The sequence below is a fragment of the Parasteatoda tepidariorum genome, chromosome 1 (genome assembly GCF_043381705.1).
Source record: "Parasteatoda tepidariorum isolate YZ-2023 chromosome 1, CAS_Ptep_4.0, whole genome shotgun sequence".
Taxonomy (NCBI): Eukaryota; Metazoa; Arthropoda; class Arachnida; order Araneae; family Theridiidae; genus Parasteatoda; species Parasteatoda tepidariorum.
Window position 1 is genome coordinate 27259699 of NC_092204.1, and position 12063 is coordinate 27271761.

Consider the following 12063-nt stretch of genomic DNA (forward strand, 5'->3'; position numbering starts at 1 on the left):
CCAAATAAAAACCTTTGTGTCGTCCTTAATCTTTGTGTTTTGGTTTATATATATTGATTTTCATATTACCATCCTACACATTCAGTTATAAAATTTGATATTAGAACGTAACCAAAATGAAACTAAAATTCACAAATAACCCTAAAACAAACCCCTAAAAACAAATTCCCCTAAAATACCCACTAAGGATAAAAAATCCCCCTAAATTTAGGGGGGAAACCCCTAATCTGGCAACACTGCTGTAAAAGGGAGCACGTAATTTATTTATGAAGTTACTTACTGTGTCAGATAGATAATTTAATTTCTTACAGATAATTTCTGATGATAGATAGATAATTTCTGTCAGATAGATAATTTCTGATGGTTCTATTATGCAGGTGATATGGTGCTCCAGGGATTCTTCGAAGAACAGTTTCTAGTTTCTTGATTTGTATCTGATTTATGCATTCCCTGGCTGGGTAATCATATGTAAGTATGGATCTAATGCACGGTATATAAACAGTTTTCTTTAGATTTAAGGGTAGAGTAGATTTGGTCAGAGACAGCCGTAAGCTGCATAAGTATTGTTTTTAACTATTTTAATTCTGTAGTTCCGGTTTAATTTAACATTAATGCTGAGACCCAAGTATAGTTTGCCTATAGTAAGAACCCCCCTTTCTACAAAGCCTACGGCAGTCTGCTGCATTATTTTCATTATTTATTATGAATGTTCATTGATTTTCAGATGGCTTAATTTCTAAATTTATGCATTTTTTTAAAACAGTTAATTTTTTTATTAGTTGAATTATCTGGCAAAAGTGAAAAGCTTGAACTTATTAACTCTAATTTTAAAAGATGATAAAACTTTTGTTCAAGATAGAAATAGTTAATATTATTTTTGTCGGAAAATTTTTTAATGATTCAACCGATCCATTAGAATTTCTTATAACTCTAAGTTCATGCTGATGTTGTGAATTCTTATGTACCGATAACTTAACCAATAATATTTAGTATAAATAACTTATTTTGCTAATATATACGCTAACAATTACATTTTCCTTACTTTTTTTTCTTTCCATTACAGAATTTTTTTGTCAGGGGGGTCACGATTTTAAATAAATCGGTAAGTTGTAACGTGTTTTATTTTTTTACTTATTTATTTTTTTCCACAGCGGAAAGCAAGTTACCGCAATTAGGATAAAATCCAAAACAATCAACGATAATTTTTTAACAACAATAATTTAATAACACTATCAAACCATCTGAAGCTACCAAAGTTTTATTTTAGTTAGATTCTCTTATTTTATTTTTAATGGCCCCTCTATAATTTTTCTCATCATTTATTAAAGAATAATTTGAGCTATTTTTATTTGCAAATTTATTTCAATTTTATCTGTCGTTCTTAAAATTCAATTTACAGTGTATAGAAACTTTGGAGGTGAGTTATTTAGTAATAAAATTTGTACATAGAACTACCTTAAACAATTTTATAAAATTTTATCTTCTATTTATCAACGATTAATCATAGAAACAATAATTTTAATTTGGCAGAGTGCTTAGGCAAATAATAGCGATAAAAAAATAAAATTGAAACACAAAAAAGCACATAAATTTTTTGAATAACTTTTCCGAAATAGAAACTTTTGAGAAAGTGAAAAAATAAAAAAAAAGGAACCAAACGTTCGAAACTAAATGTTTCATTCGCGAATGCTCATTTCGTTTCATTTTAGCGCTAACACAATAGAGCAAAAAAAAAGATTCCCTCTATCTGGCTGATTTGTCTTAAAGTTTTTCTATATATAAATATTTGCCTCCAATACTCTAAAAATTTTAATTAGAAATTCTATTCTAGCCTCAAAAATCCTATTCAATACTTAAATTAAATTAACTAACTCGGATTTCAATTCGGATAATTTTAAACAAATGAATGATTATTGTCTTGAATTTTTTTAAATACAAAAAGAAGTTTTTTTTCTTCACTTCTTAACAATATTGAATTATTTTATTATTGCATTTTTTTTAATGAAATTATTTCCTTTCTTCAGTTTTCTGAAATGCGAAGCTTGGAACCTGAATATAATCATACTTACGGGGAAAAATTCGTCGAATCTAAAAACTTTTTCTCATCTTGTTAGTCTATTTCACTTTGCATAAACTACAAAAAATGTACATTAGGAGATGATCTACTGATTCAAAAAAATCTTAAACTGAACGGAAACCTATGAAACAATTTTAATTCTTACCTACATTCTTAATACATCATGACATGCATATCGAAAGCAAAATGATATAAATTAATACGTATTAAATTCCAGGAATAGTTTATTATTATTTACCGATAAATGCAATTAGGGTAAACCAACCTGTGAAGGAACATTACCCAGTGAAGAAACACTTCATATATTTATTAAAAATAAGAATTTGAAAGTTTTTCTTTAGATTGACTGGTAACAATAGCTTACTGCCAAACAATAAGAAGTCATCTAGCAATATTTTGGATTACCTGGTCAAATAGACTTCTCTGGAAAAATTTTTGAATTTGTTATTATCTCTGCAACACCTTGTTTCTTTAAAAAAAATTATAAGGTGAGCGTTAGTATTTATATGTTTGAAGTGGAATTAATTGCATGCAATACTTTTATTTTTCTCACTGTGAAAAAGAGAATTCAAAATATAGTTATTGAGGTTACGTTTTATTTTTTTAAGCATCATAGCATAAAAAAGTACTGAGATAAGGGGGTGTTTATTCACTGGATCACCAAACGATGAATAACCAGTGAATGAACAAGCGTTCCTTTACTGGATTTTTTTCTAAGTCAATGAAAATAAAAGAAGCACTTTAATTTTCTTGTACCTTTAGTGATGTTTCGCATCAAAAGTATGTTAAAAATACGAAAAACAACTTCTAACCAGTGAGGAAACAGGCATGTTCCTTTACTGTGCATAGATTTCCCAATGAATGAACAGTATGTGTTAATATGCTGACACTTTAATTTTCAATTCATGATTACAAAAAAAAGTTAACATTTTCCAAGTATTTATATGTTATAATTTCAAGAACAGGCTTGTTTTTAAATGTTTGTATGGCTTATAAATTCATAAAGAGCATTAAAAAATAACCAAAATTAAGTGTTCCTTTACTGGGTGTTCATTCACTGGTAAGAGCTGTTCCTTCATTTGGTCTTCTTACCACTTGTTATTTGAACCTCCAAAAATTTAAAACAATATTATGTAAGTTCTCTACAATTTTTTTACATAATTTGCAATTAGTAACAAATGCTGACACTGTCATTTAACTAAAATTACGAATTTTGAAATTAATATGATTTTTTAAAAGGCAAGCGAAGCTTAAGTGTTCCTTCACTGGTCAGTTTACCCTATTAAGTGCTAATAATTACATTAGGAACTATGCTTTATAATTGTTAGCATTATTTAATTGAATTTATTACATAAATAAAAAAACTTGGTGACATTACACAAATTGATAAATAAATGCAATTAGTCTAGTCGCTTTTTGTTTTCGCGAATGGTATGCATTCCAAATAAATTCCATTTTGATCCATTAGAATGCACGTTCTTTTATTTCAGACCGGACAATGAAAAAAAAAAACTTTTTACCGATTGTTAAATAAGTGAAACATAAAACTCTCAGCTTAAATCAGCAAATATTGGTGAGATCGAAAATCGAATTCATTTCATGAGGCACTCACATCAGTACGCTGCATTTCCTCCTCGAAGTAAGTTTGTATTTTAACTTAGAAAAAGTATTCATTATTGAACCGTTAAAAATAACTTGAAATTATTTTCCGTTTATGCCGTATTTAAAATAAAGTGTTTTAATGACTTAAATTTTATCATTTGACAAGTCTAAAATGACGAGTTTTAGCTGAAATAAATTTAAAATAATTAATAATTGTACAGTAGCAGTCCCAATAAAAAGGTATAGTCCTGAAGTTCCGTATAAAGATCACGAGAGTCAGGATTTCTTTTAATCAGTAATGATTTTTAAAATCTGAAATCATACTTATATCCAGCCAATAATACATTGCTTATTTAATAATTCGGTTATTTATGTTAAATTAAAGTAAAATGCCGTTGGAGAAAAAAAAGCAAAATTCGAAAAAAAAAAAAAAAAAACGCATGGTGAATAAATTACGAAAAGAATAACCGTGCATAAAAATTTCCATCGGTATTTCTCAACAAAATGTTCAATTCAAAATTCCTAGACGACATTTGGCGCATCAGAACTACTTAAAATAAGTACAGTCTCCTTGTAACAAAGTATCCCTGTTATCCCTGTAATATGCTCCATAGTTGGGCATAAACGCACTTGGTGCGTTAACATAAATCCGGTTATCATATTTATTATCAAAATTTATATCAACATAATTAAAAACAATAATTAGCTGCAATTGCATGTAATGTCATGTTGTGTCATAAATGTATCTCCTGTTGTGTCAGACTTCATCACATCTTCATAAAAAATAAAAAAATAAAAAAAAGGCTTCAACTTCTATAGTTTGAATAGGAATACATATTTCATCTTATGATTAAAATTGGTTTTACTATTTCATTTTATTATACGATTGAAATTTATTATTAGAGGTATTGTATCATTTATTCCTACTACATTTATGACACAATTAAAATAAATGTTATTCTTAAACTTCTTTAATTTTTTTTTCTCTCCATACATAGCTTAAACAACTTTAAAATGCACATAAAGCAATGGGCGTTCTTTTTTGTCTTCCTCTTGAGCACGGAATATATAGCTACGACTGCAGGTAAGACCTTCTTCTTTCTCTATATTTTTCTTAAAAAAACTAATAAAATAATAACATCTCAGGATATCTTTTAATGGTAACCTTTAATAAATATGTTACATATTAAGTCAGAAATATGGCATTGCATACATTGCCTGAATTCGACCGGCAAAGTATCAAACGATTAACATGGTGCTTATTGCCTCATACTTATAAATATGAAACGACTATGTAATTTAAAACTTATTTCTCGGTACAAGTAGGTTCACATTACCTTTCTATTTTTCAAGAAAGGTGTTAATTTTTATTAATTAGCACGCATTTTTATTAATAATCTGATGAACTGGGAGAATGACATTGCGCAATTAAGTGTAATTGCCATTTCCTGGTATTCCTTACACGGACGCTTTTTCTTAACTATCATACGTTGCTCCATACTAATTAATTATTGCTTCATACTTATAAATATGAAATAACTATGTAATTTAAAAATTATTTCTTGGTACAAGTAGGTTCACATTACCTTTCTATTTTTCAAGAAATGTATTAATTTTTATTAATTAGCACTCATTTTTATTAATAATCTGATGAACTGGGAGAATGACATTGCGCAATTAAGTTTAATTGCCATTTCCTGGTATTCCTTACACGGACGCTTTTTCTTAACTATCATACGTTGCTTCATACTAATTCATAATTGCTTCATACTTATAAATATGAAACGACAATGTAATTTAAAAATTATTTCTCGGTACAAGTAGGTTCACATTACCTTTCTATTTTTCAAGAAATGTATTAATTTTTATTAATTAGCACGCATTTTTATTAATAATCTGATGAACTGGGAGAATGATATTGCGCAATTAAGTTTAACTGCCATTTCCTGGTATTCCTTACACGGACGCTTTTTCTTAACTATCATACGTTGCTTCATACTAATTCATAATTGCTCCATACTTATAAATATGAAACGACAATGTAATTTGAAAATTATTTCTCGGTACAAGTAGGTTCACATTACCTTTCTGTTTTTCAAGAAAGGTATTAATTTTTATTAATTAGCACGCATTTTTATTAATAATCCGATGAACTGGGAGAATGACATTGCGCAATTAAGTTTAACTGCCATTTCCTGGTATTGCTTTCACGGACGTTTTTTCTTAACTATCATACGTATCTTTAAGAGCATTTGTCGGTGTATATGTTACGGTCAATATGAATAGTCGGTTATTATTAATACTAACCTATCAGTAATTATAGTAACGAAATTAGTCGGCTAAAGTTAATAATTTAAGCGAATTTATCACTTTAACCGGTTATTATTAGTAATAACCAATGACACTTGGTCAACGTCATTCTTTCGCACTTTTATTGGGGATATTTCCGTATTGTGATCTGCCACGCCAACTACAATCGCCAAGGCGGCAAGTTGATTTTAAACTGGAAAAAAAAAGAAGCATTTAGATATTTGCTCGGGGGTGGCTACGAGTTGTTCCCTTTCTGTGATGTTTTTTTAGTTTTTCGTGGGCTGCTGCCTGAAGTTGCCAAGACTTGGCGGTTATTTTGCCACAGATCACAATACGGAAATATTCCTTTTTATTTTTCACTTTGTCCAAAAGAAGCAGTTATTATTAATTTTTACCGGTGAGTATTAATATTAACCGGATTTATCATTTTAACCGTAACACATATACAAACAGGTATATCTATGTTAGAATGCTATATAAACCGTTTAATCACATTGACTAAACGTCATTGGTTGTTATTAATAATAACTGGTTGAAGTGAATAATTTGAGATATTTCTCATTTTGACCAAAAGAAGCGGTTATTATTAACAATGACAGGTTAGTATTAATAATAACCGGATTAATTATTTTAACCGTAACATATACAATGTCTTCGCATACAATGCCAAGATATTATCATCTTACATACTTGCCTACCCAAAACCACCAATGCAAAAAAAAAAAAAAAAAAAAAAAAAAAAAAAAAAAAAAAAAAAAAAAAAAAAAACAATTTTTTTTGCATTTTCGAATTTAGGATCGGACATATATTAATTTTCCGCTATTGAAAAAAAAATTCTTTTTTGAGTCGGAATTTCGAAAAAAAAAATCCAATAGGGAAGGGGTTAAAAAAGTTAAATCTAGTCGCCACCTGATCGCTACATTTTTCGTCAAAGATGCACCCCGTAAGCATTTTATTATTATTATAATTATTATTTTTCGAAAATATCGAATTATTATGAATATTTTATAAAATTCTGAAAATTACTTTAGTTCTCGCTTGTTTAAAATGTTAGTTCACTTTAAAAATGAACATTGTAGTGTTTACCATATTTTGAGAACAGTTTCAAAAGAAATACCTTACATTAATATCAACAGTTTCTTTAATCGTTTAAATTTTTGAAAAAGTTACCACATATTTTAAAATGTAGCCGCTATTAAAATGCTACAACTGGTCGTAGCAAATTTTTCTTATTTTCCACTATATTGTAAAGTATACGTGAAAATACAGTAAAAATGAAATGATTTTTTTTGTTTATTACCCTTGAATATTACGTATTATTAACCCCCTCTAGCTTCTCCATCTCCAGATAGCGTTTACGACCCCCCCCATGAGATTTTTTTTGTATATTTGCTTGTGCTACAAGTACACCTTGTAATATATGACTCATTGTTTACCTTTAGCTCATTTGGCCCGTGTTAAACGACAGACTTCATGTACACTTCAACCACAGGTAACGAGCATGTTCGACAAGTGTTTTAACGATGTCCGTAACCAGATGCCCAATTCCATGTCGATGCCCGACACAACCACCAGCAGCGTTCAGTTGGCACAGGGTTCCATTTCAAATCTCAAAAACTTCAAACGGACTTCAGAACTCAGCTGTATGTGCATGGGCGACAGGGTGAAGATTTTTGTTCAAGTCAGCTTCATCGACATCACAGTCACTTTTCTGGTCACCCTCCTTGACAGTAAGTAAACACATTACTTTTTAATCAAACCTCCGTTATCTCTAAGATAGAGTTACGAAATTCTTTAACTTTAAGAGGCCTCTATTGGCGATCAAAATGGGCTATAGGTGGCATATAGCAGAACTCTCTCCTTATGGCAACACCATTCACCATATGCTTTCACCAGTAGCGCGTGGAGAGTCATGGGAAAAGGAAGTACGTTAGCTTCTGTCTTTATTTTAAAATAGATTAAAAACTTTTAAGTTAGGAAACTGTATGGAATTGAAAACTACATTGAACATAGTTCTAAAAGAAAACTTCATGAAAATTTGAAAAAAAATATTTTTGACAAGTAAATGCGAAAAATATTAAGAAAGGAAAAAATATCGTAGTTTATTCCTAAATTGGTCTTTTCTACAGGTGGCGTATTCGAGCGTTGCTATTACGAATTCTCGCCATCTGGGATCTTAGGTTAAATTTTTCATTTTCGTTCTCTTGATATTTTTGTGTACTTAATAAACTTTTCATGATACAATACTATTCAGCAGCATAATATTTTTTTAAAGATAAAAAAAGGGTCGCTATATTGGACGGGGGGAAAAAGTGTTTGATAATTTTTACAACCTCTTCGGAATTTTCATCAAAACTTCAAAGTGCTAAAAATATGAGATTTGGGGCATTCAGCAATCAATTTCAGATACACATTTGCCAGTTTTCCTAAATTTAGTTTTATAACAATTTAAACTGATGATAGCCAAATTGATTATAATGATGCTAAAAAAAATTTATAACCTAAATTGCTCAAAAACGAAGATCATCTCAAAATCTAAAAACAGACACTTATATATTATTTAACTATCTTTCAGAAACTACTGGTTGTAGAATTGTATTAGTTTAACTTCGTCAGAAAAAGGGAAAAGAGAATCTGATATACCGCATACTTCATATTTATGATTGAGTGACGACCTGGTATTTTACATGGAAAGATACTTCGGAATGGAATAAATATTCATCATCACTTTTCGTGTAAAAATTAAACAAAAAAAAAGAATAATAGTATATTTAAAAGTATCCTTCTCTGTGTCCACTCCTTTGACGTTCAGTGTTGAATGAGAGAAGAAAACTTGGAAATGCAGAGGAAAACTTACAAACAAAATAGAACAATTTGTTTTAAATTTCAATTAACCACTTTTTTTCTCCTTGTCGCAAGTTGTAATAAACAACTTTTTTTTCTTGCCAGAAGTTGCAACAAATATATTTTTTATCCTTGATGCGGCTTGCTTGTAATTTCCCTCCCGCATTTCCACGCTCCCTCCCTCATGCTGAGAAAGGCTCTTTATTACAGAATTAAAACTATAGCTGGTTGACTGAATGTAAACAGAAACAAGCTTCCGAAAACTGGAAGAAATTTCGAAAACTTCCAGTGTATCCCTCCGACGAACAGGCGGTGGAACAAGCTTAATTGGCGATCGCAACACTCGAATACGCCATCTGGGGAGAGATTGGTTTCATGCTTTTAGCCCTTCTCTCTTCCCTCTCCTCCTCTTTTCAGTTGTATAGGAATGTACTACGACATTTTCCCTTTTCTTAATATTTTTCCTTTTTATTTAATAAAAATATTTTTTAAAATTTCCGTGATACTTTTCTTTAGAACTATGTTTTATGTAGTTTTCAGTTCCATACAGTTTTCCAACTTAAAAGATTTTAATCTATATGAAATGCAAGAGAGCAACTATCGTACCTCCTTCCTGTGTGACTTTCCACACGCTAATGGGGAAAGCATGCGCCATGCGAAGTGTTGCTATTGGTAGAGAGTTCTGCTCTACGCCACCTGCAGCCCATTTCGATCGCCAATATTCTAGGTGGAAGTGTGAACAGGGTTAATATTCTAGGTTTAAGTTTTGTAATTGTGATTTAAATTTATATTTGCGGGTAATTTTGCCATTCATAAGACTTTTTTATAATTTATAAATTCTAACTGGTCGTAAACCTAAAGCAAATTTAAGAAAATTAATATCGCTATATAAATAAAGTTTAAGGTTTACCATGTTTTGAATTATATGGGTATATTTGTGTAAAATTGCACTGTTTGTCATTTTTTGAGGTAGCAATATAGCAAGCTTGTGTAGTCTTCTAAATTCATTTGTTGTTTGTTTCGTTGAAAGTTAAATTAAAAGAACGCGTTACATTGAAAATACTGCAAGTATAATATTATTGGATGGCTCGCTTTTTCAAGCTTAGGCGAAAAAACGTAGCGAAAGCAGTAACCCGGAAGTCTTGTGGCGAATTTTAACCCCTAGCTCCATCTGTGCTTAGCTTTACGCACTATCAACAGTATGTATCAATAGTATGTTTGCTTTTGTGGCTTTGCTCACATTATATTTTGTCATAATGACTTTATCATTCAAATTATCTAACGTCAAGTAAAATTAATTATTGCGAAAAATAAAAAGCGGAACACCTAGAGTAACTTCTGATTTAATGATCCGATTTCTACATATACTAGGACTCAATCTTAATGATTTACGGGAATGACTTCAAACATGCTAATTATTTAGTGTAGGCGATAATTTAGTTACCAAATCAAAGATAAAACTTTTTTCTCTGAATAAACAGTCCTTTTTTGTTGTTGACAGATTTGCACTTCTGACTCTCATATTATCATTGCAACATTACCTCTGAAACTGCCATATAACTCTGCAACTCATATAACAAAACGTACTTACTTTCCGGACGCTCCTTGTACATGTTAGTATTTAATATATGCATTATAAATGTATTTTCAACGAAGAAATATTTTTATTTCAGGTCTTCTGGGAGGTCTCTTAGGAAATCTTGGGACCACTCTTGCTCGTCTAGTGGGACAAGTGGTCAACTTACTTCTCAATATACTGGTGTTGGAAATAAACGTCCTCATCGCTGTAGATCAACCACTTTCAGGTGGAAACTGCCAATTATCCGAATTTCAAGTACAGAAAATCACTGCCATTCGGATATTGAACATTGACCTCACGCAACTACTAGTAGGACTGCTGGGGGACATCCTCACCCCTGTACTCAACACACTGGTCACCCAGTTGCTCAGCAATCAGGTCAGGGCCATCATTGCCTCGGAAGTGTCAAAAATGAAGATACCACCAGAGATGATCAACTGCTCTCCTTATTAATTAAAAAGTACTTTATTAAAAATGTGAACATTGTTTTCAGAAACAAATCATTATTTATAACAGTTGTGTGATAAAGTAAACAGCGAATCAATGTTGACACCTTTTTATGTAATAAAAATTGAATTGTCATACTATGTTTTGCAGATAGTTTTTTTCTACCCATCTGATTTTTCTCTGAGGAAAAAGGAATTAAACAATTAACAGGTCGATGTACCGTTGAAATATTTTATGGAAGGTCTTTATGACTTGCCTAAGTAATTTAAATTATAGAAAAAATCAGTTCAAGTAATTAATCAAGTATATTAAAATCCAGTATTTAAATTTAGAGAAAAAAAAATTTCCTTCAAAATATTAAAATGCAAATAAATTATGGGATGAATATAAGGGTTAAAATGATATTCAGCTCCTTTCTACAACAGTAAATTACTGAGATTATTAGACAAACAGAGGATGATTCATTACATACTGTAGACAATGCCAGATTAATCATAAGGCAGAAGAGTCCCTAGCCTAAAGACTCCAAGTTTCTAGGGGCCCCCCTTAGTTTTTTTATATGTTCTTTAACTCCAAAATTTTATATTAAAATTAAAAGTTAAAAAATTTGAGATACATATAATCTTAATTTTATTTTATAAATAAAATTCTCTTAAGTTATAAATGAATCAAAAGTATTTTGTACAAAAACAAGTTGTGAAATACGCAAAAGAGTCATTCAATTTTTCCAAAAAAAAAAATTCTATATTTGAAATTTATGTATGACTACACTAGACACTAGAGGAGCAATTCAAAGAGTATAGTAATTTTATATATAGTAATAAAATATAGTAATTTTATTCATACTATTTGCGATATCTTTATTATAGTAATCTTATTTATTTATTATCAATCTATTTATTATCTATTATTTATTATCAACTATTTATTTATTATCTATTTATTTATTATCAACTCGTCTATTTTTTGTTTTAAATACTAGATTTTGTTAAGAAAAATCCAGGGAAGATTTGTTCTTGTTGCAGTTAATTTACGTCGCAGTAGAGCTGAACAATGGGCAATTGGTGACTGTCTGAAAGACATCCCTGAGGATGATCCGAAGACATGCCATCACAATTTTGATCCTCTGCAGAGGGGGTAGCACCCCGCTTCGGTAGCCAAACGACCTGCACGTGAAAGCGAGCACTTTATGGTAGAACAGTTT

General features: G+C 30.3%; 1 protein-coding gene across 1 annotated transcript; it reads left to right on the forward strand.

Moving 5' to 3' along the window:
- The first annotated feature begins 3524 nt into the window (after positions 1–3524).
- On the forward strand, positions 3525–10999 carry LOC107446347 (uncharacterized). Its single transcript, XM_016060961.3, has 4 exons — positions 3525–3716; positions 4678–4763; positions 7432–7719; positions 10507–10999. Exons 2-4 carry the CDS (start codon positions 4694–4696, stop codon positions 10863–10865), a joined length of 717 nt encoding a protein of 238 aa, XP_015916447.1. The 5' UTR covers positions 3525–3716; positions 4678–4693; the 3' UTR covers positions 10866–10999.
- Positions 11000–12063: the final 1064 nt, after the last annotated feature.